Source organism: Neopelma chrysocephalum, unplaced genomic scaffold (assembly GCF_003984885.1).
Source record: "Neopelma chrysocephalum unplaced genomic scaffold, ASM398488v2 Primary Assembly neopelma1_96926, whole genome shotgun sequence".
Lineage (NCBI taxonomy): Eukaryota > Metazoa > Chordata > Aves > Passeriformes > Pipridae > Neopelma > Neopelma chrysocephalum.
The window spans coordinates 1,618,573-1,646,346 of record NW_020925569.1 but is presented as its reverse complement, the minus strand read 5'-3'; the positions used below and the strand labels follow the sequence as shown (position 1 = coordinate 1,646,346).

The following is a 27,774-nucleotide window of genomic DNA, read 5'->3' as shown; positions in this document are numbered from 1 at the left end:
TCCAGGAGATCAACATTAAAGCAAATCTCCATATCATTCCATCAAACCTAGTTCTGTGTAGAGCCAAGGTAACCCCTTCTGAACAAGTATTTAAGCTGAAATATATCGGAAAGAATTTATTCTGCAAAATATAAAACATTTATCCGGGACAAAAGTATCTATAATGCTTAATATACAGCATACAAACACTCATTGCCCTGGCTAAAAACTGGACTCAGAGGCTATTAACAAGAATTTTGCCTGATACACAATTAGCTACTTTGACGCAGGGACTGTGCATGTGACTGAGCTTAATTTCATTTCCTCCTTCCTCTTCATTTCATATACAAAACAGATGTGAGTGCGTTCTGTATAAAATTCTTGTTTATCTCAGAAAACCCACAGAAAATTAATAATCAACATGAAAATAACAACCTAAAATACCGAGAGTTTTCAGTCTCAGGAAATATGGTGAACTCTTGAATTTGCCTACTGGAAAGAAAAATAATTGCCTGTTACCATTCTCAGCATTCAGGGTAGTATGCAGGCCAGATCATGTCATAGGAGGAGAGGCTGAGCTGGGGCTGGTCAGTTTGGAGCAGGCTCAGGGATAGCTTTCACATGTGCATAAATACCTGACAGGAGGGTGTAAAGAGGCCAGACCCTTCTCAGTAGTGCCCAGAGCAATAGCACAAACTGAAACAGAAGAAAGTTCTTCTTAACCTTTGGAAGAAAATCTTTTTGAACTGTGAGGGTAGTCAAATGGGTACAGGTTTCCCAGGGCAGCGCGGAGTCTCCCTCCTTGGAGATACTTAAATCCAACTATGAATGGCCCTGACATGACCTGTGGTAGCTGAGCTGCCTGAGGTGGGGTGAGACTGGACAATCTCCAGAGGTAGCGTAAGCCTCAGCCCTGGTGTGATTCTAAATGCAGAACCTCATTAGAGGTTTAATGAAAGCTGGTTATTTCAATAAGCTTGCTTACATTCTCTGTGTTCAGAGGAGCAATATATACAATGAAGTTTCTTCAATAACAAAAGAAAGCTAAAAACTTACATTAGTCTTTCTAGCTCACAAAATATAACGTAGGCAACTAACTTCCAGAATTTAAGGACTTGGAGGACAAAAAACTTTTGCTCATGTGTGCCTTGCAGTACTTCTTTTTACTACTGCCAGTAACAAAAATCATAGTATTTGTGAGTATAGTCTTGCCTGTTAAAAGTACTTATTTATTTGTACTTTTATGTTTAAAATTGCAACATTGGTAACTTACTGAAAATCATGCCACACACATCTGGGCATTTACATGAACTTATTTGCTGTACGTGATATACATGATGACTGATCTGTGACAAGATTTATTACTTTCTGGCCTAAAGTGTGGATAACTACTTAACAGTGTAGTCAGGTGAACGGCGTTTCTGATTACAACAGTAATGTTGTAATGCATTAGTTTTCTTTTACTTGAGGTCTCAGCTGTATCTCCTTTATCCCTGCCCTGCTGTAACACCAGAAGGTGAAGAAAATGGAAGACATATTTAGAAAAAAAAGTTTAAGATGATCTTTCATTATCCAATTGCTTTTGAGCAAGACACATTAGCAGGTTTCTTGTCTTATCTCTGAGTAGACCCAGCAGCAGCACAGAGACCTCCAAGCAATCCATCTGCAAAGCTAGGAGGCTATATTTATATTTTATTGCTGCTTTTTGCAGCTGAGAAGTTGAACAGGATCTTCAGCCCCATTAGCTCAGGATCAAGCAAGAGACTGAGAGCCACAGCTTGCAGCAGCGTGGAGAATCTGCTGCTCCCACCGGAGACAGCGCCTTATGACAAATGGCATGACAGAACAGCTCATCATCAATGATGATCAGCAATGCTGGCCCGTTACAGAAGGTGTCATCCCACTTACTGGAGAAACAGTGTTTCTCCAGCAAGTGGGATAATGACCTGATTTCCTCATCGAACAATGGGCACTGCAGTTCTCAGATGAAATGAGAAGCCATATATGCCTACCAGGATATGTAAAAATTGTTGTATTTTTTTCAATGTCAGTATCACTAGACAAACAAACACTCCAGTGTTTTATACCCATGCTGAAACAGCATGCCTTCATCTGTCTCTAATGGGCTGAAACAATAACCTCTCCTGATAACTGTAAATTTTGAAGGAATTTGAATCTAAAAAAAACCTCAAGGCTTTTTGTGTTTTTAAGTGAGATGTCTTATGTTGAATCACATAACAAGAAGGTCACCAGATGGCACTATTACACATTGTCATCCTGATTTCAGGCTCTTAATACACATAGGTTTTTAACTGTGGAAGAACTGGTGGTATTATTACTGCAGCATTACATTTATTTGGGACAAGTGTGATGAGTAGTATCTCTGTTTTAATCTCTGCAGCCTTAACAAATTCTTCCAGAGGAGTTGTCCTCTGAGAACCAGATGTTCTTTCACAGACTTAAATACAGACATAAAAAGAGTGAAGGGACAGACTGTTCCGTTATTTATGTCTTTCTCTGCTAAAGGACTAGCATGTAGCTGCAATGGGAACACATCACAATAGGAATGCACACACATTTGCCTATGCTGATTTCTCCTCTTTGGTAAGCAGAAACCCTCTGCTGTCATTATACAGAGATTAAAAGCCCTAGGCATACTTTTAATATGTACTTTTCTCAATTACACTAACAGACAGCTAGCATATCCAAGCTGCATCTTGGACCCAATTAAAATGCATCTACACTCCTATCAGAAAAACACTGCATGCAATGAAAGCTGACATTTGAACCTCTCTCAGTTGTCCTCAGCTTACCTTTTAACAACATGAGAAGAAATATTAACCTCAAGATTCCTAATTGACACAACACTTACAAATGGCCTGAGCAACTCGATAGGTGTATTTTACAATAGTAAACCACTGCTCTTTTCTGTGGCTATTAATTTGTGACCCCCTGGTATGTGTGTCATGATTAATTCTATAGTTTGTAAGAAAAGTAATTTACAATAGTAATTTAGACTTGCTAATGCTTCAAGGTTGTAGGGTTTTTAGCTTTGTTCAGATATAGCTTTGTTGAAAGCTTATACAAATTGCCTATGAGTTTTTTTCCTGACTCACAGGACAAAGAAATAGAGTCAGTAAATTATTATTTTGCTTTCACATATCCCATTATACACATTTTTTGTTAACTACATCTTATACTTCAATAAACTCATAACTGGTGAAACAGTGCAAAAAATCAGGCAAGGAAACTTTGAAATGCCCAATTGTCACAAAAAGTCCTAAACCACACATGGTTGACCGAATCTGTCTCTGACAAAATGCAGTCACTCCTCCATAATCTTAAATGGGATCCATGTGATGGCAGAATTAATAAAAGATGTTTACTTCATGACAAGTGAATTATTGACATATATGCTGCATTGGAAATGCTAGCAAACTTGCTAAAGATGGCTAACATCAGAAACATGACTACCTCTGCTGACAAGGACCCTTTTCAGTATTGTATCTAATCTTACCGATGATCCAAACAAAAGTTTTCCTCCTAAATTCCTATTTGAAGAGTTCATGCTGGCCTGGACATCCCATACCCAAGTGGAACTCATTAAAACCAACAGAACACCAGCACAGGCCCAGGGAGCACTGCCAGAAGTCACCACACACAGTTCAATCACATGAAAAACACTTCTCCTGTATTTCTTTTTCAAGGTTTCATGTATTTTACAAGTAATATATTCACCCAGCTGACAAACAACTTTGTCTATAGCAACACTGTGTTTTGGAAGTAGAATAAATAAGGCATCAGCATTTTTCACAGGAAATGGGGCAGTATTTTACCAAAAGTAGAATTCATAAACACAGATATATTCCATACATATTTCTGATCATAGAAATAGGCACTTCCACTCACCTTTGAGCTTTATATTCATCCCAAGTAATTTCATAAACTTAAATAAGCTTCTTACATCAGGAGAACAGCACCTATAGTAATAGTTCTGTATCCTACAGTAACAGCTCTATTTTTCTCAAGCCTGGAAAAACTAGAAAGGCTTTGATATTTCTATCAAAGTTCTTCTTGTTAGAGGGGTTAATATCAGGCAATATAGCCCCTCTCTAATACAAAAAGTCAGCAAGGTACAGAATGTCATCAAGAGTTAGAAAGTCCTGCTTCCCTTTTTCGCAATGTTTGATACCAAGCAACATCATAATGGTCAGCACTTTCTGCAGAGAGTATGCTGCAATTACATAAAGTTCTTTAGCTCTTTGAATCTATCCAAAACTCATTAAAACCAACAATGCCAATATCTATCTATTGTAAACAGAAAGCCAGCCCCACACATCTGGTCAGCTCTCTGCAACGCAGAGTTGACGTTTGGAGCTGAAAGAAGAGATCCTTCTGCTCTTGATGTCAGGAAGTATTTTGCTATGTGGTCTTTCACAGGCTGCCAGAAAGGATTTCTTGGCCCACACTTAAGGAAACAGTTATGCAGCGATCTCAGTCCCTGACAGCATCTGGCAAACCTGACACATCAGAACAGAAATTAGGAAATTACATAAGTCAGCTCCTTAACCAAAACCTGCTGGGTTTCCTTATTCTTCCTTTGATATAAGAGGCTTGGTGAACAAACTGCAAGCAGCATTGGCCCTAGAAGAGGTCAGGGAGCATGGACTAAGGCTTAGCAGTGGCCAATTCTCCACACTCCATCCACTACACTTAGAAAGAATGTACTCATGTCTCAGAGGTGTGCTCAGTGAAGGCAAGACAGTAAATTTTTCATATTCCATGGCAAATGGACAGTGGTATCTTTGGTACAAAATCACTGACTAACATGAAGTAACATAGGTATAACAATGACGTGTGTCATCAAATCCTCAATGGAAGGAATTTTGCCTTTTTAAAAAGACACATTTCTCATTATCAATTTCCTACCCTTGGGCCTTATTCTTTAATTTTTTAATGGCCAGTCTTCGCGAACGAAGATTTGGGGAAAGGTCTTTTACCTTTCCAGCCTGCGCAATGGATTTTTTAGGTGAGACACAGCATGCGCTGAACTGAGCCCACCCTTTAATCCTAAGGTTCATGTGCCGGGGCCAAGCAAGCTTGGACAATGGCAGTGAGGTCCTCAGGACGTAGGTTTGTTTAGAGTGACCTTCTCATAGATGGATGGCCTCACAGGGCTAACGGGCTCCATCTGCCCGGGAGGACTGGGATTCGAACCTGGGTCGCAGCGGTGAGAGTCCCGCATGCTAACCACTAGGCCACCAGGGGTCCCCAGGCCTTATTCTTCTACCCTTATATTGATACATGATGATGTGATAATCATTACTTTGACAACTCATTGACGATGTCAAAAAAGGGTGATGGTCAGAACCACTAAAGAGGAAGAAACAGACGATGCTCTATATTTAATGAGTGAAATGCTACACACAGATGTTGTAGCACTGGTTATTTTAATGGAGTGACTTCCAAGGACATTCAGGGTTTGGGTTTTTTTCCACAAATGAATAAGGCAGGCATAGGATTTTGCAAGTCTGAGGAGATCTGAGACACTGTAAAATAAATTACTTGCCCAAACTCAACCAGTAATTCTGAATGAGCCATCACTGCAAAGTGATTTCCTTTTGTTAAGGCCTGTGTGTACACATATATCCTTACAGCAGGCTCTACTCCTTCACTGTGTTGTGAAATTTTTGAAAACAATAATTACCATTTAAATCTGAAGAACAAACGTCTAAAAACAGTTGAAAGCAGATGGGCAGGAAAAACATAATCTGGATTTTCATAATTAATCACTCCTTTTTCATTGGAAGCTGGAGTTGCAGAATCCTAGCAAGGGTTTCCTTGTTATTTTAGGAGCTCTATACAATTTCATTCACTTGTTGTAAGTGTTCAGACATGCACACAGAAGGCTAGTAAAAAATTAGTTAGTTAACAATTGGGTTAAGTAGTTAACCAATATTGTAATTCTCTGAAAGTTAAAATTATACCTTTTCTTATTAAAAAGATATCCAGAAAAGTCTGCTATGAATCACGTATGTTAACAGTGTCTGTGGCTGCAGTGCCAGTAACTTTTCTATAAATAACAGTAAGCCTCACTTAATAGCTTATTTGCCTTATGTACCTCTTTGGCACCACACATAATACCTACATACTGACCTGAACAGAGAGGGAGCAAATGAAATATTCACAGACTAGATTAACTGTTGAATACGCATTTCATTTTGCTTGGTGGCATAGAAAAACAGTAACTTTTAATTACCTCTATCTGAAAGGTGACCCTGTGCAAAATTACATCAGATTGTCACTCTCACACAACCTGACATAATTCCAGGTGTTAGAAAAGGCAACACTGTGGTAAGTATTCAGGGTATAGCAATAAAAGCACAGGAGATGGTTTTTCAGATTTTACCAGCCTATTGCTTCAGATGATAGCCCAGATTAATTTTGCCCAGTTTCAGGTCAGGAGAGAATTAATCCTCACAAGAAAGAACTATTGGTGGATTATTGGTCGACAGCCGGTTGAACATGAGCCAGCAGTGTGCCCAGGTTGCCAGGAAGGCCAATGGCATCCTGACCTTTCTCAGAAATAATGTGTGCAGCAGGACAAGGACAGGGATCATCCACTGTGAGGCCACACCTCAGATTCCATTTTCAGTTCTAGGCCCCTCACTGAGTACAGGACAGACATTGCGGTGCTGGAGCATGTCCAGAGAAGGGCAATGGAGCTGGTGAAGAGTCTGGAGCACAAGAGCTATGAGGAAAGGCTGAGGGAGCCCGGGTTGCTTAACCTGGAGAAAAGGAGGCTCAGGAGGCACCTTATTGCTGTCTAAAACTATCTGAAAGAAAGTTGTTACCAGATCGGTGTTGGTCTCTTTTCCCAGGTAACAAGGGATAGGACAAGAGGAAATGGCCTCAAGTTGCAGCAGGGAAGGTTTAGCTACGATATGAAGAAAAATTTCTTCACTGAAAGGGTGGTTGAACATTGGAACAGCATGCCCAGGGAAGTGCTTTGAGTCACCATCCTGGGAGGTATTTTAAAGCTGCATAGATGTGGTGCTTAGGGACATGGTTTAGTGCTAGGCTAACAGCTAGACTCAATGATCCTAAGTATCTTTTCCAAACTCAATGAATTTATTTAATAAAAATGTCCATTTCTCTGTAGTGATCACAAAAGTAACCTGTGGAGGCTATGTTCATAGGTCAGGCAGCACAGCTAAGCCAAACAAATCTGGGGCCAAGAACTGGATTCTGCAATTGTCTACATCTTGAGCTTCTCACTGGCAATTCTGAATGCAGATCAACCAAATCTGAAAATTAGTCTTTTTATTTTTGCATAGTATTTCTCCAAAGGAAGACCAAAGAAAAGTTTTCCTCCACTGTATTACTCACAAAAATGTGCGTGCATGTGTATTAATTAACAAATTGTAGAGCATTAGCTTTTCCTACCTTTCAGAAAGTAATTAACTGACTTTACCCATATCCAGTATTCTCCTTAAGAGATAGACCCCTTAAAAACAACTAAGGCAGCAGTGGTTTCTAGGGATGATGTGTCTGTGAAAATACTATTATAGTCCCAGCATATAATAATTGCTTTGATATTTATCAATAATCCAAAAACTAACCACAGACAGGACAGATCAGGCTGCGAAACACTGAGTGCTCTTTTCCACTTTGAGTCCAAGGGCACAGAAAACTGATAATGCCCGTTTTGCTTGCTACAAGTCCAAGAGAAATTGTTTTCTTTGTTTGCCAAGGGTTATTTAATAGAGAACAAGAGCAGCTCAGAGGTTTGGAATTATACAGTTGCACATAGAGATCTGAGAGGCAGCAAAATCATAACTCTCAATGCCCTAACTTTTGGGTTTCATTTCACTTTCAACAAAATCAAAAGCAAAACTTGTCATCCACTTGAAAACTATCTTTTATTCAGTGTAATTATAAAAAATCTACACCTACAGGTTTGTTCAAGTTCCATTTCACTTTCTTTCCTTACTATTTCTCCTAAAATTTTAAGGAGAGGCAATAATGTTAATCATGGGAAGAATGTTAAGAAGAAAATTTACTAACATTTAAAACTTTGGCAAAAAGATTATGCTTACCAAGATGCTTCAAAAATAGCACACCACTAAATGACAGCTTCATGTATGCTATCTGGTTTGTTTCCACCAAGCCTGACCATGTTTCTCTCAGATGTCACATGTTCTTACCTTGCCTCAAGACCATTTTGCTGTCAATATGCTGACCTTTTTTTTTCTTGCCCACAGTAATCCAATCAAGCAAGCAGAAATAAAACTTTCCTACAGCACACTGTACAATCTTCTAGAAGGCTTGAAAGCCACAGGTTTTTTAAGACGATTAAATGAAAGAGAGAACGACATCTCGACCCTTAAATCCAAAGCTAAGACATGAGTCTGCAGTTCAATCCATGCCTGTTACTGAGCCTATTGCTGTTATTTTAAAATGAAAGTCTGTATTTTTTCAGACATGTCCATGTATGAGATTATAAATCAACATTTATTTCCTATAGCCCTAAAAAGAAGGGGCTGCATGCCTTTTTTTTTTTTTTAATGCTACATATATATACACTGTATTACATTCTAAATACCCGCATGGCATTGCTTCCAAGCAAAAAAGGGACTCAGGAAGTTATCCAAACAATAAAACAAGTAATTCCAATAGTGATATATTTTAAAATACTGATTTTCAATATTGATATTTGCAAATAATTACTAATATATTCACAAACATATGTACAAATATATTGTAAAATAAATAGGGAATGGTTTTGGCAACTTTTCTAATCCTTTGCTTAAAAAGACTTATGCTTTCTGGGTAAATTTAAGTGAAGAAAGTAATATCTTAAATTCATGTCCCAACTTACAACAGTTTCTTGCTTATGTAACAAATTTTAGTAAGTGTAATTGCAGCTGTTGGCCTTTCATCTGTATAGGAAATGGCTTTTTTTTCTGCATGAAATATCATGTTGTAAAGAATAGCACCCTGGGCCATTCCCATGATAGAATCAAGTCCTCATTACCTCAATGGAAAGCAAGAAATCAACCTACTACAATGACAAAGACCTCCTGTTTCTTTCTCTGTAGAGACACAGGATAGGGAATTACTAATATGATATATTAAGGTATAATAAAATATGTCAATAGCTTAGTACATCATGTCCTTGGCCTCAGGCAGGAATGATTTTTTGTTTGTTAGGTGTCCAAATTTAAGGAGAAAAACAGACATTTTTCTCTGAATACCTAATTTGGAAAAACCTATGAGAAATGTGCTGCTCAGAAACTTTAAATAATTGAGTAGGTCTTATGGAAACAGGTCACGAGGTAGAAGACAGGTGAAATGGTGTAGGAAGCATGCAAAATTACCATCCTATGGATTTGCACTGTTTCTCACTTACCTTTTCAGACTGATAATTACGTGTGCATACATGCACATGTATGCACAGGTGTGCCTACACACACACACAAATGGTTAATGGTTCCAGTACAGACTGAGAATGAAACAATCAAAAGGTTACAAAACCACTTCATTATAATGTGTAGAGAAGATTCTGAGTGGCAGCAAGTAGTGATTTTACTTCAAAAACTGAACACAAAACCCAGTGGCAATATTCCTCCAAAATGCAGCCATGATCATTCTCTGACTAAATTTTAAAGGAACTTTGCCACTGGTTTTGAGAGGAGACTCAGATATTCTGTCTGTGACTTCCGGAGAGAAACTAGGATTGCTGTGTCTGCTTCCAAAAAACTCATTCAGAACTGGAGAACTTAACTGTTTTTCATGGTTACCAATACAGAGAGAAAATAATAACCACTTCTTAATCCAGGCTTTGCAGAGTACTTAATAATTATGTATATTACTGCAGCACTATAAATCCAGCCCAGATCAAGACTTCAAACAGAATATGTTTCTACCGGAAACATTCTAAATTAAAAGTGTAGTAAATAAAGACAATGAATTTAAGAATAAAGCAGAAAAATTGGAATATTTAAATAAAAATATACAGAAAAAAGTAGTTGCTAGACAGCCTGATGCTTTCAAATTACTTCAAATGACCTGTAAGTAATAATATGAATTATTTCTAACTACTGCTGAACAAAGTAATTCTTGGAGTTCCAAAATCTGACTTTTTTCCACTCGAACACTTGATTGTCATAAATTTTAGCTAACTTGGTGGTTGTGCATAGCATCAGCAAAAGGACTTCAATTAGTAACTTGATGAAAGCTTGCTGCACAAATTAAAAAAAAAAATCACCAAAATTAACATCTGATTGATCCCAAAAGAGGTGCTCATCCTCAAGTGTTACAAACCCTGCAAACTTCAACTTTCTCCCTTGGGCAAAAGTCTACATAACTGGACAGGTCTTGAATGAAGCCTTGAAGGTCACCCAACACAGGCAGTGACAGCAGACGTGCTTTTTCCTTAGTGCTCTATATCCACTAGAGCTGTTTTACAGCAATGTGAGAGGGTGAAGAGTTTACACTAGTTGGTTATGCAATAAATGTCACTGGTATTACTGCTGCCTTCAGACTAGACTCTCAGCATTAAGCAGTTAAGAGGTGATAAAGCAGGATTAATTCCTGAGGAAAATTTTTGATTAATTTGTCTGTGTAGTTTCTAGTACAAATTCCCTGCTATCTTTATTCTTCCTCAAACAAGAAAAAATTTTGTGCCAATCTATTAATCCCTTAAGTGTAGGCTTCATAGCAATTTTAATATCATTGCACAAAGGAAGTCACCCAAGAACATAGCTATTTACAGCTATTCATGTAAATCACGATACAGAGAACATAGGAATAGTAATGGAATAGTGCAAAACACAGTAACTGAGCAGTAGCTGTTATTTGAACTGCCCTGATGAAATTGCATCTGGCAGGGACAGTAAAATCACCCAAAGTGAGCCACTGTTGGTTAAGGCAGAGCAGTAGTTATACTGCTAGATACAGCTGCTTTGGAGGCAACATAAGCTCTGAACCCTCCACCTGCTGTAGAAACAAATACATGATCAACACATAAAATTCACATTGCTCTCCCAAGACCCAAGGCTCTGTTCTATTACCAGCAAGGCAATGATGTTTTTCCAATACTGCATTTTTTTTTCATTTCCTTCTTTCAGATAGGAACACATGTAAACAATGAATGACCAATGACAGCAAACGCCAACTGTATTTCCTCTAAGATACAGGTATTGCCTGCAAAATAATGAAATGTGGTAATGTACTACAATATATTGTCTATCAGATGTAATTTGTCTGCCAAGAGCATGCCCTAAGGCTGTTGTAACTTGGGATTTTCAGTTTGCCTGTGTCACTGACCTGCACTTAACAATACAATTGCAAGAATTTCATACACACAAATTTACAATAAAACCAAAGTAAACCCATACCATCTGATCTGCCTGTTTTCTCCAAAAGCAAAACAGAGCAACACTAGTACTACTTTGACTTAGGTCCTGTTATACAAAAAGATACTGCCTTCTACCAGATGTATCATTGACTAACACTTGCAAAGATCTATTGCTAGATCACACGGAGAAATAAAGTATTTCTTTAAATTATTTCTAGGACATTTATGTTTAATAAAAATCAACAACTCAGTCACAGCTTGGGTGAGGAGGAAAAGACTGATGGTATGCTAACTGTAGAGAAGAGTAAGCATATATCAATGTAAATAAAACTATATACATGATAAATCATGTTCTTCTCATCAGGTACTCTGAATAGTATTTATCTTTTTACAGCATTCGTTACTGAGAGGAGGAACTGTGATTTCATACAATTGTCTAACGACCTAGTCTAATGGAGACCAGATTATCATCTCAATACTTTGGCAAGAAAATTAATAATAGTTAAAACATTTATGCTTGTCTTAGAACAGTATGGCGTCAAGAGCATTCTATAAGGAGGAGTTTTATTTCACAGGCCAAATTTCCAGAATTTTTAAATGCACAGCTAAGTATTACTAAGATATTTGGTTTGTACTGATAAAGGAAGATAGTGATTTTCAGATAAGTACTTAATAAGGGGTTTTGAAAAAAAAAATTAATCACAAAATCAGCACCTTTCTTTTTATAAACCTCTTATGTCTCCTCTTACGATGCCTATCTGTGCATAATAAATTCATTACAATTACCCAGTATTTGCTCTGTCTTGTCATTGTAGGTTCTAAAATAATTGTCAGTGCCACGACAGAATTTGAATCTCTGGTTTGAGCCAATAGCACACTTACTGCCACACAGATTTATGGAACCAGCCATTAAGTTAAATAATAAATAACAAAAAACAATGTTTAAATAAAAGCTGGCTGAAATACAATGGAATATGGCTAATCTAGCTTAAGGTAAAGGAAACTCCATTCTTTATTCTACAGACTTAGAAACACCACTCTGGTCACAGTTTGCAGGTTAGGCAAAACGTGGTAAACGTCTAGGGACAAATTAGGGAGTATTATTTATATTGAAATTTATTTTATAAAGAGTAAAAGAGGTTGCTAGATAGATATGTCTTGTTACAGATGTTACAGCTGTTTACCTACACTCATCTCTAATATATTTTCCCATCTGTTCTATATCCTGTGTCTAAAACACTTAATACTCATTGATTTCACACAGATCTTTTTAAGACAAGTAGGGGCACATACCTTATTTTTCAGAACTTTCCTGACTTCCACTTATACATCTCTTTTGTTGTAGGACTTTCTTCAGCCTGAACATACTATCCATTACACAGTAAAAAAATTGAATTGGCTATAATCTTATTCTACAGTTGCAAAAGCAAAATCCATGAATTCTTGGGGGAAAAAAATCAGAGGAGAAAGGACAAAAAAGAATTTGTTTTCTCACCTCTGCAGTTGGCAGTGGAAAACTGACTCCTGCTAATAAAACCAAAAACCCCCCAGATTATCAGCAGGGAAGAAGCACTTCATCAAATCTAATTTTTTTTGGCCCGTGGCCCTGGCAGTGCACTGTTGGCTGCCTGGGGAGTGTCACCACTCAGAAAGGCCAAGGTCACCCCAAAGTCAGCAGTGCCCCGAGCATCACTCTAAGTGTGGCATTCTCAACACTGCAACAAGCAGTGCTCTAGGGCAGCTTCCATCACTCCCATCCCATACACACACTTTAAAACACATGTTGTGGAAGGCTCACTACTGCCATTCAAAACAAGACAAGAAAAATAGGGGAGTCAGCTGTGCCTTACCACTCAAAATATAATGAGTGCAGCTCCACTTAAAGTGAGCAGTGAATGTGGGAGATCTGTATGTAATGGCACAGAAGTTGAGCCCTCTCATCACCAAAATCTGAAGAACTTGTAAAAGCCACTGGATTTTGTTAAATTTTTATTTGTGAGGTAAATCTGGAGAACTACTGGGGAAAAAAGTAGAAGAATATGGGTCAGATGGAAAAGCAGTACTATGCTGATGTACCTAGGTCTGGCATTTCTGAGCAAGCCTGGAAGCAAAACAATGGCATCCGAACAACTCCTCTGTTTTTCTCTGTTTTAAAGTAAAGCTCCTTCATAGATTAAGCACCCCAAATCAGGCAGATATTTTGAGGTCTGGTATATTGATTTGGGGATTGAAATTCCACCTACAGTCTTCTGTAGCTCCCACATTCTGTTGACAATCTGGACTAAAGTACGGAAAAACATTCATAAACTCTCAAGACTTTGGGACTTCATATTCCTCTCCTTATACAGCTTCTGGCACAACAAATTCAATCATGTCTGGAGTTCTGAAATACAGCATGGTGAACAATTGCCAGCACAGCTGGTTTTGTGCAGTCTCTAAGAAGTATCATCTGACTTCTTTTTAATTACATATGTTCTTTATTTTTCTAATATATTGATGAGTATGTTTTCCCTTTGCTACTAATTAAAGGTGACACAGTTTTAGCTTTCTTTTTCCCAGCATAATTAATAAGGGCTGCCTAATGAATCTTAGTGGATGCCCATGATTTAAGAGCATATAATCTATACTACATTTGCCTGCTGTCACTTTTGTTTATTACCAGGGTTCAAACGTACAAAACAAGAGATTCCAGTAGTGAAAACTATAATCATTGTTTTGTAGTCAACAAATTACTGAGAGGTGCTAAAAGAAACAGAGAATAGTATCCATTTCACTATACTAATAGTTGCGTATATAAAGTGCCAGCCTTTGGTTATGTCAGTTAATAGCCCTAAACTGAAACAGCAATCCTAAAAACCCAATGCAAACTAACTAGCAGTTACTGCTACTGGAGTAACAATAAGTTAACACAGAAGTAGCTTAAAAATTTTTGATATAATAAAAGCAGATAAAATGTGACACAAAACCAGACTTCTCTCAAAGCAAAAGATGGGACAACAACAGTGATGATGCTCACATTCCAAACATGTATTTTAAACAACGTAGCTATCTTGCAAGATCCAGATATCATAGCTCTGTATTCACACACATGCTTGCACAAGTAGATCAACTGTGAAATGTCTATAGAATAAGACTCTGATCTCTCTAAGAACACTATGAACTATGAAAACTATGAAAAAAAATCTTTTGTTGGTAGTGAGAGAAGAAAACTTATAGATAGGGTTACAGTTACTGTGGATTCAACATTAAGAAGCCCTGAAAAAGAACTGTTCAGGAGTTTCAGTTTTTCCTATATGCATGCAGATAATTCATATTTTCCTTGTAATGGACATTAGATATTAGGTCATACATTCTAATAGTGACTGTGCATATGTAGAGTTAATACAGGCACTAAGCAGAGAAGTACCTAAAAATACTGTTAACAACCTTTCCTTTAGAATGCAAACACTGCCATCAAATACAACGTGGCAACACTTGAGATCAATGTGGATCTTAAAATATCACACACAAGCCATTCAAGTTTCTTAAGACAACAAAATTGGCAATAAAATATTAACTATGCCTTGTTGGTAAAAAAAGCTCATTTTCCAAATGTAGTTCTCCGTAAACGTAGAAAAACTGTCTTAACTATACCATAAGCTATTTATCTAAAATGCTACTGTCAGTGAAACAGATGTCATTGCACAATATCCTTGTGCCACCCACATTCTGTTCTTCTAGCTGCCAAACAGAATTGTTTTATTTCCTGAACCATCAGATTCAAGCATTTCTGCAGTGATCTCCATGCTACTTTAAAGAAAGTACTTAAAAACTGAAATGTAGTTTCACATGATGTTTTACTGCAACATAATATATTCAACGTATCTTCACCAGGACAGATAACAAGAAAAGACTGAAACCTTAGCAGAGGGTCAAAAAAATCTAATTTTTAAGAACTTTGAACATCAGCTTTTCCCATTTTCCTCTTCCAGTCTATCACACTCAATTTCAGGCTTCTGTTTTTAAACATCTTCATTCAGCTGAGGAAGATGTAAAATTAATTTAAAAGTTTCTATCTCAGTCCTAAAAAATCATCTTTGCAGGACAGCTACATAAAACTGAAAAATCATGGAAGGAACTTGTGGGGATATCTGGTAGTGGGATCATACTACCTATGGTGCGGCACATTCAGAGCAGCTCATAGGGCTCAGTGTCACTTGTCAGGGACCCATCTTGATCTGCATATGCCATATGGCATCCTACATTGTACAACTTAAAAACAATCTGCTTTTTGTCTTTTCATGTTGTCTTGCTTTTTCATCTATTCTCCTTTTTTTCATTCTTTTCACAGTGATCTCTGGCATTCCTCAGTATCAGGCTTCCTTGATGGTTACATGGGGCTATCCACACTTCAACTCTCCACAGTTCAAAAAGGACCTTGCCAATACACCCTATGAACTCTAAATGCATAAAGTTTGCAGTCTGTTCTCATCGGTGTCACAAAATTGTTCAGAAAATTCAAGTTACCAGATTTTCTCAACCTGGACCATTTAATAGTCCAGACTGTATTTGTTTGAAAGCTTGTGAAGGAAAATAGTGAGTACAATGAAATTCACATAGAGTACTCTGTCTACATTCACATTTGTACAAGTAACCAACATACTAAAGAAAATAAGATCAGAAAAATTAGCTACGTTCAAATAGTAACACTTTTCTAGTACAAAAAAAAATGTGCTTTAATTCTTAAAAATGGGAAAGGAATCTGAAAGGCATCTACAGACATACACATGCATTCTAGCAACCTCATGAATACATCTAGAGCAGGCGAAAGCTAAGTAGAAAAATCATTCATATCTAATATCTTTTCTCATGGGAAATACTGTCCTTCAGAATGCAAAACTTTCTTCAACCCTTCAAGACAACTGATAATAAAAGCACTCAACATTAAAACACATTTTAGTATCTTAAGAGGTTTTTCATCTGATCAGATTTTTACTCTTTGATACTTGTTTGCTAATAAGCCACCTAACCCTTCAACTATCCAGCTTTATGATGCCTTATTTAGACTTCTCAAATTTCTTGAGCTGCTTTCAGCTTACAACAGTCTTAACGATAAATACAACACACAAGTTTTTTTAGCAGAACATTTGCCAGTTTGGCAGCAGCAGAATCAACAACAGATAGGCAGAGGGAGCATTGGTTAGAGGAAAGAGAATTTTCTACACTCTCCTGAAATAAAATTATTCCAAGACACACTAACCCACCAGTTTCAGAGAGCTGCCTAGCAATTCTCTGCCCTAACTGGGGAAAAGAGAGTGAAAAAGCTTCTACGAAAAAGCCCCTGAGAGTGCAAATTATGTGTTTAGTATACCAACTTGATTATATACAATTTTATTTTGCATTGACAAAGCACACTCTTGATGACTTGGAAAAATCTAAGCTAACAGCTAACACTGTCAAAATTAAGCATCCTTTGCCACCAATAGCCAAGAGTACCACTTCTGTGATACTTAAAACCCTCAGTGTTTAGGAAATAAACACAGGTGTATTGCATTTGGTACTAAGCACCAGATCTCAAGACTATAAAAAGATTTTATCCTTTGCTTTAGACAGTAGCTTTTAAGCTAAAAAAACTAGGCATCTTTATCAGGCCTAGGATATGTGATAGGTTTTTTTCCTTGTGTTTTTTTTCTTTTGTTTAGTTTGTTTGCTTTTAATTTAAAAGCAAGAAAAACAATTGTCTAATAATAGTAAATAAATGAACACAGAACTTCACAGGGATTCTTTGCAAAGAACATAATCTGTAACATAATTCTTGCTATGAGAAAATCATGAGTTCATTCATCCCACTAAATTCTGTTCCACCGAAGCATAAAATAATTCATAATGACTTATAATTTCAAAATGCCAATGGAATATTCAAAAATATGTCTTTACGGCATGACTTAAAGAGGAAAACCATGGTCTGATACCTTCAGAAGCTGTTTTCACCAGGAAGCAGAAAATATTTATTAGCTAAATTGCAACAAAATTAGAGCATCTTTTATCTCCCTTTACCCCTAAATGATTTGTGAACACATTATTTTATTATTTTAATTAGCTTCAAGATAATTTAGGAAAAACATTTTCATGAAACATACGATGCAAAGCTTGTGTTTTTAGGAAAAGTAGCCAGTTTTCTGACTTTTTTCATCCCTATCTGAAATTGTGCACCTATATTATGAACAAACTCTAAGTAATTAAAATATGAAACCATGAGTGGTCCTAAAGGTATCTTTAAAAATCAAGTCCATCTAGAGTACTTCAAATATAAATAATGTTGAAAATGGCTTGCAAATTATTTATTCTTCTGTTCAGTTCAAAATAATTGAGCGTTTACTTTGGCATATAGCTACTCTACCTCACCCTACAGCCTGAACAACACGAGGCAGTTGCTTTTCATATTGATAATTGTTTAAGACCAGTTACAGATTTACATTTTCTGTCCAGTTTATGGACAGATGAAAGTGCATTAAATGGATGCTTCATATACCACAGTCTCCTAGCATTACACACATTTAGCACAAACTGTCAAAGTACTTACAATGCACTGTGAAATCTTACATTATTTAGAAACCAACTAACATAGTTAAAGGAGCCCTTCATTAACTACAGCAAGTACTTTGTTGGTGTTGACCTTTTTTTTCATTTACTTATAAAATCCCAACTGGGCATTTTGAGAAAGATAAAGACGAGCATGCTAATTTTTGAAAAAAAAAAAAAACAACAGAACAAAAGTGAAAAAAAATAAAGTTACAAGTAAGTGTTAAGCCCAATTAGAAAATAAAATAAATAAATGAGAATTTCTGGATTTTAATTTTGGTGGACTTGTTTTGTGTCTTGCCCTAAAACTGAATGCACCTGTCATAACTGCTAAAATATCCAGCTCTCTCTTCAAAAGTAGGCATATAGGCTTCCATGAGTCACAAACAAGTGGCCCTCTCTATAGTTATGTGGTCTGTTTATATGCTTGTGCATTTATATTGGTGGATTGTGTCTCTTCTGAACCCTTCATATAGGACTGCTAAACAAAAGAAACGAAACAGTGAACATCTAACTGCCTAATACTGCATATTACTGCATAATACAACCTTATCTGATGAATAACCCCAATGTCATATGAAAACGGGCAATTCAATTTTAGAATTAAGCATCCAATTACTACTACATACATATATACGTATTTATGAGTTCAACTTCATAGGTCCCTTAAATATTGCCTGCTTTAAAAAGAGAGATGGTTAAAAGATTATAATATTTGCTGAAGACCCATCAAGCCCTCTGTGTATAACTTTCATTCTCTACTTGAGGTGAAAAATTAGTTTGCATAGTTGGAAACACCATAAAGGGGAAACATCCTCCTTAAACAGAGGACCTATGAGTTTTGCCATTGTGGTCATTGTTTTTTGAGAAGTTTCTTTCATGTAATTGCCACTAATTACAGCAGGAAGTTATTATTTTATTATCATCATCGGTAGATGGAAAACGCATTTAAAAATACCTTTGTATACTGTTCTGAGTAATTTGGGAGTGTTTGAGTAAAAAAGTGCATTAAAAGTCTTTAAAAAACAAAATTTTGTCACAAGATTCTCTCCAGATATTGTTACTGCTTTATCCAAAAGCTTAGGGAAAAAAATAGTGGCTATATTTTGGACCTCATCAATGTGCCGAACTGCTGAGTAAAGGTTTGTGTCTTTTTGCTGGCATTTTTTTTCTTTCTTTCTGTGTGATTGGGATAATTCTGAAGCTAAATTGATTCCCTAGAAGGCTACTCTTGTTTTTTATTTTCAGTCCTGTCAGTTTTGACTAAACAAAAAGACATTTGAGCAAAACATGGAACTGTTTTATATTGGTTACTGTACTATATTAGGATCCTTATGATATCAAAGGGCTCAGCACTTACAAGGACATTATTACATATAATTCAATTAAAAATTGACCAACCTTTCCTTCAGCATCTGTTGTTACCTTCTCAACCTTGTTCCTGTTTAAAAATTTCTTCACCCATTCTTCTACTTGAACATTGAACTTCATGAAAGTCACATAGAAAAAATACGCTGTCAGGAGTGTTATGCTTTCCCACCACATTATGAAGTTATCCAGAAAAAAGATGATTAGCAAGATCAAGTCAATGATGTAAAAGGACATATCTCGAAAGAGTGGCCACCATGTAAGGTTCAAGATCTCTTTAGAAAATAAAGCACACATTCCAATAACAAATAGGATATTGAACACAGCAGATCCCACTATTGTACCAATGCCAACATTGCTGTGGGATATAAACACTCCTATTAAAGAAGTGAAGAGTTCTGGGGCTGACCCACCAGCAGCCATGAAGGTTGCCCCTGCCACATCATCAGAAATGGCCAGTTTTTCAGTGATGACAGTCAAGGAAGGAACAAAGAACTCATCACAGACTATGGCTAAGGCTATAAACATGTAAATCATTCCAATTATATGCAGGATCACTGCTCCCTGTCTTCTCTCCTCAAGAGAAAAAAGGTCTGTGGGATACTCTCCCTTTGAATGATCATCTGTTTCATTGTCATGCCCTGCTTCATATTTCATAGAAGCATGTGGATCTAGAGTGCCATTTTGATTCTGTTCGGTGAAATCCAACAGAGTTCTTTGGTGCCCACGCACCAGCTTTTGGCTATCTAGGCTGCTGACCAGTGCCATGCTATGTGGTTCCATCTTGAAAAAGGCACTCATTGAAAGCGATAAAGTACTAATGGCCACTACACTGACAAGAAGCCCTACAATTCGTATCAGTCTCAGTTTTTTCCAAACATTCTGGTGCCATCTGCAACCAAAGAGTGGTTCTTCCAAACACCATTCCTCCAAGACACCAGCAAGAGTTTTTTTCTGAAGAGCCATTTTGTGTGAGATGCCGAGGGAGTCAGATGAACTGTTCCTTCATACTTTTCTCCAGCTTTGAAGTTAGAGGTGCTTTAAGAGTCTTCCCAGAATCAAGTACTTTTACTCTTCGCAGGATGTATTTTCTTCATTAGTCTTAAAAGGACAAACATATTATTAATATTAGTTAAAAAGCATGTAATTAGAAGCTTCTAAAAGACTGAGTGAAATTTAAAATTTAAAGCAGAATATTACCAACTGTAGCATAAAGACCTGTCACATTCTACCAGACACAGTAATGACATTTTTGTTTAAGCAGTAACTGTGGATAAGTCTATCAATACTCTGATCATTTTATGCCTCTCATATGCCTATGAGCCACTGCCCTCCTCAGTTGCAGGCAAAAAAAAAATCCTAGTGGAAGGTAAAAACTGTCCACAGATGTTGCATAAAAATGAAGAAATTACTATTTTGATGGATAAACCAAAGATTATTACCTCATGTAATTACTTTCTACTACGATCATGTAATGTCCAAATCCCAAATGCAGGGGCAATAATGTTTGAGAAAAACAAGCAACATGCTAACAAGCATCTCATCAGACCTTTAGGCAGCTGAGGCAGCATTAATTGAAATATTATGTATGCACAGAGCAATAGTCATTGATATGTACATAAAACACAATGCCGTTGGAACGGGATCGAAATGCAGTGTCTTCAGCTCCTCTGTAAAATCAACTCAGGTTTATAGAGAACTCAACTTGCTTCTGATCAGACCTAGGTCATTAGCTTGGATCAGTCAAGACAAAATTTTCAATCACCCCTGGTTTTGTTTGAGTTTATGTCAGGCATTCAGCTATAAATGTAGGATGTTACTAAGAATACCTATGTGGTACCTTTAAAAAGTGCTCCTCTTATAGATCCTTAAGAAAATAGTTTAGATTTACAAAAGAGTTGATCCTGAAACAAATGAAATGGTGAGAAATTATGTGAGAATGACTATTCATGTATGCCAGAGATGAGCATACTGGATCAACAGCACTTCTAAAACAGAAAAAAACCCTCTAGACAATAACAAGTGCTTTGGTTATTGAACTGAAAGAATATCTGTAATGTAGAAATTAGTTACATATGCATCATGCTCAGTAGTGTGCATTTTATATGAAACAAAATATAAGATATTCTCTTAATAGAATTATTAGTCTTAGTATTATTGCCCAAAAAATACTTTGTTACATCTCTTATTCAAGTAATTTGTAGCAACAGCTGAATACTGAACAATCAGTAGAAGATTGATTTCGTATTCTCAAATGCAGGATTTCAGCTATTACATGCAGTTATTTCCATAAAAGTTATTAAGTAACTTGCAGTTTCTCCTGATTTTTTTTTCAAACAGTTTCCATACTAAGCAGATGTCATGAAGACATACTCCATCCTCAAGATACAGTGGAGATATTTTATTTTCCATCTCAGAGTTACTACTCGACGGACTGCCACAAAAACATTAAGCAGGAAAGTCACCGGAATGGCACCGTCGCTGCCGTGCGCAGCCGGCGGCGACGGGCCGGTGATCGCGCTTCCCTGACCATCACACGAATGGGGTACGGGAAAAGCGCACGGGCTCTCTCCTGCCCTGGAACTTGCACGGTCAGCCGTGCCAGACCGCTCCCGACACAGCGGACCCCAGACCCCGGTGGAGTGCAGCGCAGCATCCCGGCCGCCCCGCCTTCTCCATCGTCCCCCCGCAGAGATGCTGCAGACGCTCGCCTAACTCAGCCCAACTTCGCACCGATCCGCTCCGCACAAACTTTGTCCCCCTCTGAAAGGGCAGTGGGTCCACTTCCAAACGCGGAGAGCCCCGGAGACACCGACCGGGCGGCTCGGGGCACCGGTCACCCCTCGGCAACCGGTCCCGCCCATGGAGGCGGGAATTTGCGGCTGGGAGTCCCCGCATCGCCGCAGCCCAACCCCCGCCCGCGCACCCCGGCGGGGCTCACCCGGAGCTGCGCTGCGCTGCGCGCCGGCCCGCGGGCGCTGGGCAGGGGCGCGGGAACGAGCCGGGATGTGCACAGGGATCGGCGATCCGACCACGGTCCCTCGCGGCACCTACTGCGGCGGGCGGTGGCAGCGGGTCCGCCCCACGCAGGCGGGGCAGGCGGCGTCCCGCCCCCCGCCCGCCGCCCTCCCACGAGAGTTTGATCAGTGGCCAAGCAAGGCTGGCAAGGAATCTATTTTTTTTATCTTTTCACCTTCATCTTGGGTTAGCAGGTACGGTTTAACTTGGGTAAAATTCAGCGTTTCTAGCAAAGGTCATAAGCCTCAAGGAGTAAGGTAATTTTAAGGCCTTCTGATTAAAATATCCTTTATGCCAAATGTTTTCTGAAGGGAAATCAGGACGCGAAAGAAAAAGACATTTAGTTTTGGTTTTAATTTTAAGGAAGATGACATGCCCACGATAAAGTTATTAATCATGATTCATTTACTTCTGAACAGAGATTTCTTCAAACTACAGATCAAAGTCGCCACAGAGAACAATAAAGATGCACTGAACACACAAGAAAACAGGCTAAGTTCTTAGCCAGAACTGTCCCCTTCTATTTTGGTCTTCATCTTTCAACATTATTATTTCTCCAAGAAACGGTGTTTCATTTAGTAATTGCTTCAAAATTCACAAGCATTGAAACTGTTACAATGCAGCTCTATCATAGGTAATTCCCATGCTGTAGATCAGTTAAGAGTTACACAGGTGATGCTTTTTGAAATCATATTTGCACTTATCCTCTGTACTGTTGTTAGAAAAACCTTCATGGTAATTTGTGAATAAAACAAAGTAATCTGGTGCACCTGAAGTCTGGAAACATGGGGGCCAAACACTCCATGCTAAATTTCACAAGTTTGTGGTGCGCTGTTGGGAACTAGGCAAACTACCATCAGACCTTCGTGATGCAGTCATCATCACCTTGTATAAGAAGAAAGGAATTAAATCAGACTGTTCAAATTACCGTGGTATTACTCTGCTCTCCATTGCTGGCAAAATCCTGGCAAGAATACTCTTGAACAGACTAATACCCGCTATAGCAGAAGGAATTCTAGCTGAAAGTCAGTGTGGTTTCAGAGCCAACAGGAGTACCACAGACGTGGTATTTGTTCTCAGACAACCGCAAGAGAAGTGTAGGGAACAGAGCAAAGGTCTCTACATAACCTTTGTCAACCTCACCAAGGCTTTCGATACTGTGAGCAGAAAAGGTCTATGGCAGATTTTGGAATGCCTAGGTTGTCCCCCCAAGTTCCTTAAAATGATCATCTCACTCCATGAGGATCAGCAAGGCCAAGTCAGATATGGCAACACACTTTCTGAGCCCTTTCTAATAACGAATGGTGTGAAACAAGGCTGCGTTCTTGCACCAACCCTATTCACAATCTTTTTCAGCGTGATGCTCCAAAGGGCCATGGCAGACCCCGATGATCAAGATGGTATCTACATTTGATATCATACTGATGGAAGTCTATTCAACCTAAGGCGACTGAAGGCCCACACTAAGACCTTAAACCATCTTGTCTGGGAGCTGCTCTACGCTGATGCCGCCGCCCTTGTTGCCCACACAGAAGCAGCCCTGTGGCGTTTAACATCCTGCTTTGCAGACGCTGCTGAGCTCTTTGGGCTGGAAGTCAGTTTAAAGAAGACAGAAGTTCTCCATCAACCTGCACCTCAGGAAGTCTTCCATCAACCCCATATCACCATTGGCGAATCAGAGCTCAAATCAGTCCAGCAATTTAATTACCTAGGTAGCCTCATCTCCTCAGATAGTAAGATTGACGGGGAGATAGACAACAGGTTAGCAAAGGCATATAGAGCTTTCAGAAAACTCCATAAAAGAGTTTGGCGAAATAAACACTTGAAGAAAAGTACAAAGATCAGTGTTTACAGAGCCATAGTGCTGTCTATTCTCTTATATGGATCCAAATCATGGGTCATTTACCGCTACCACCTGCGACTCCTTAGAACACTTCCATCAACACTGTCTCCATACAATCCTAAACATCCACTGGTCAGATTATGTGACTAATACATCTTTTCTAGAACAGGCAGCAATCACAAGTATTGAGGCCATGTTGCTGAGAACACAGCTGTGTTGGGCAGGACACGTCTCCAGGATGAAGGACCACCGCCTCCCTAAGATCATGCTTTATGGTGAACTTGCCACTGGCTGCCGCAAGAGAGGAGCCCCAAAGAGGAGATACAAGGACTCCCTGAAACAACATCTCAGCCTTGGCCATATTGATCAACATAACTGGTCTACTCTGGCCTCCAATCAGGAGGTCTGGAGACACACTATCTATAACGCTGCTGATGCTTTTGAGAAAGCTCGCAGGATCACTCTTGAGGAGAAAAGACAATGCAGAACGAATCCTGCCTTGCAGAATATTCCACCTGAGTCCTTCTGCTGTGCCTTTTGCAACCGGACGTGTCTATCTTGCGTTTGCCTTTTTAGCCACCAGCGCACTTGTAACAAACGTGGGTAGAGCCCTTCCCAAATCTTCGTTCATGAAGCTTAGCCATGATAATGATGATGATGATGTAGGCAGGCCAACACCCCAGGAAGACCCTCATTGGTGCATGGCAGTTAGGAAAGACCTTCATGTGGAAATCCTTAAAAATTGCAGAGCCCGGATGAGAGCACGATTTCAGTGGTTTGGGAGGGACAGTGTTTGAGATCTGGGAAGAGTTTGTTAAACAACTCGCTAACACTGCTCTACTTTCAGTGACATCCTTTTCACATTCTGAAAAATCCTACTGTAAGAGGTGAACTCTCAGTCTCTTTAGCGTAAAGAATAACTTTGATTTTTACAGCTTCTACCTTTTTCATTTTGAACTCTGACTTCAGCCCTTGGCAAAGAGAAAATAAGTGTTACTTGGTGCTTCATGAAGAATACAAAACTATAAGAATTTTTATTAAGTGATAAAACACAGATATTGCAAGAATCATTGAGGTATCACAGGAAAAATAAGGATTGTAGGGGATTCATATTCTATATTTCCACACTGGCAGTTTATAGCACCTGGGCAGTCTGGATTGCCCTCAGCATTGACTGCAAACCCGTAAGTTCCTCTAAAGACTTATAAAATGGCAAAACCAGATACACCAAAGTACAAGCAGGCATCTTAGAGACTATGTGGCCATGAAAAAGGTTAACAAGATATTTCCAAAATTTCAATAATTTCCAATGAGAGCCATGGCAGACTCACACACACAAAGTGCCCTTCAAGGCCAGAGTTTGCACAGGCAGAGTACATTTATTTCACATTACATACTGGGAAGTTCTCATTAGTGGCTGACAGCTGATAGAGGGTGCCTGTTGATTATCAAGACTTCCGTGTTCAGGCTCAGGATGATGCAAGGAGACATGGAGATTGCTTTTAACCATGCTTCTAAAGCCCCCACATAGATAAGATTTAGTTAGAATGCAAATTTACTGCCTATATCCACATATGGAAGACCCAAATGAAGCACCTACATCTCAAATATTCAACCTGTGCCTGTTGTACAGTGGTGATAGGGATTAAGGGTAGGTGAGCTTATACATTTCTTGTGACTGCTGAATTGTTGGCTTGTAGTCTTTGAGAAGCGGCCACTTGAAAAAGATACCAAAAATGATCCCACAGCTTCACAAATGGTCCAGGTACAGGCTGGAATATGTGTGTAGTACCTCAATTTCTATCAATTTCTGAATTCAAAGTGGGAGTAGGTGAGTTTTACAAATGGCCACAGGGAGAATATGTAGAAAATCTCAAGTAATTATGCTATTTTAGTGCCTATAATTACATTATCTACTAGCTAAAAGTCCATGTATCTGAATTCTAATAACCATCTTTTTCTCTGTACTTGCAATGATTTTTCTGCCAACAATAAATATGTGTTACAAGCCAAGGACAACACTATCTGTAACAAGAATTATGTGGTTCATAGATGGGTATCTCTACCAAACTTAAGCACTTTGAATGAGCTGATCCATTCTTGTATAAATCCTGTGTAATAATCAGGGCAGAAACAAAAAACCCACAGTTAAATTAGTATAAGAAGGATAACTAACAATAGAAGAAATCCCATTTTTTCTCATAAAATTAAACACCAGAGTATATCCTGGTTAAGTACAGAATAATTACATTCTTTAAATGAAACAATATTTGGCTCACAGCTAGTTCAATGTTTCTCCTCTTAAGAGAGAAGACACATCGGCTAAGTACTTGGATTCTACACCTACACATTTGTATATATGACTAGGCTTTAATTTTTATTTATATTTATTTATATTTATTCTGAATATGTGGTTTTTAATACCTTATCTGTAGTTTACTGCATCATCTGTGAGGAGCCATCTGAATCATAAGCCACTCTTCTTCACCAATTCCAATTTCCAGGAAGCTCCATGAAATATAACTTATTTTTTCTAACAGTATTTTCATTTTAGCTCTTTTCTTGTTGTTGTAGACCTTTGACTTGGTAAAAGCAAGCACAGAGGTGTTTTTTGTGCTGGAGAAGGAAGGAGGAGAGAGTCAAATGAAAAATCCTAAATAACAACACCTCCAAGTACCACAGCAGTACCTTCTAAAGCTGAGAGATAAAGCTGATGAGGAGGTTACCATGACTACAGAGGCGGCATATTTGAATGAAAATGGATGTTAAGCTTTTAAATGCTAATTGCAGTTGGGAACAGGTGACATTTGAAACATCAAAATTATTTCACACTTTGCAACGTATAACAACTGAAACAGGGTGGAAAAGATGACAACATAGAGTTAAATTAAAACACTGGTGCTGGTTTCAGCTGGGAGGGAGCTCATTTTCTTCATAGTAGACAGTATGAGGTTATATTTTGGATTTGCGCTGGAAGCAGTGTTTGTAACTCAGGGATGTTTTTACTACTGCTGAGCAACATTTACAGAGGGTCAAGGCCTTTTCTACTCCTAACAGCACCCCATCAGCAAGAAGGCTAGGGGTACACAAGGAGCTGTGAGAGGACATAGCCAGAACAACTGACCCCAAGTGACCCAAGGGATATCCCAGCCCATATGGCATCACACTCAGCATATAGAGCTGGGAGGAGAAGAAGGAAGGAGAAATGTTCCTAGTGACTGTGTTTGTCTTCTCAAGTCACCGTGAAACATGACAGAACTCTGCTTTTCTGGGGGTGGCTGAGCTTTTGCCTTCCCAGGGGAAGTGATGACTGAATTCCTTGTTTTGCTTTGCTTACATGTGTGGCTTTTGTTTTACTTTTAACTGGTTTTATTGGAAACCCATGAGTTTTCTCACTTTTATCATTCCAATTCTGTCCCCTATCCTGCTGTGGGGAAGTGAGCATGTAGGGGCCTAGTTGATGGCTGGGGTTAAACCATAACAGTCCTTTTTGGCACCCAAAAAAGTTTTGGGTCTCAAAGCATCTAAGATAACATTTGATTGGGATTATCAAATTTATAAAAGTTATGCTGTTTTGCCTTAGGGCTCACTTGCCTGCCTAGACTATTAGAGTCTAGTGCTCGTCAGTGACTGCTTTTCTCTT

At 38.5% G+C, this 27,774-nt stretch overlaps 1 protein-coding gene across 4 annotated transcripts in view; it reads right to left on the bottom strand.

Annotated features, from left to right (window-relative positions):
- Positions 1-22,320, bottom strand: part of SLC24A2 (solute carrier family 24 member 2) — a 120,374-nt gene extending 98,054 nt beyond the window's left edge. For 3 of the 4 annotated variants that reach the window (XM_027670716.1, XM_027670713.1, XM_027670715.1), the window contains exons 1-2: positions 22,212-22,320; positions 19,304-20,371 (exon numbers count right to left, since the gene is read on the bottom strand). In XM_027670716.1, coding sequence (XP_027526517.1) covers positions 19,304-20,236 — 933 coding nt within the window. In that variant the 5' untranslated portion in view covers positions 20,237-20,371; positions 22,212-22,320. Of the gene's footprint in view, positions 1-19,303; positions 20,372-22,003; positions 22,118-22,211 lie in introns of those variants that run through there. The other variant, XM_027670714.1, reaches the window with a different exon arrangement.
- Between the last annotated feature and the right edge of the window lie 5,454 nt (positions 22,321-27,774).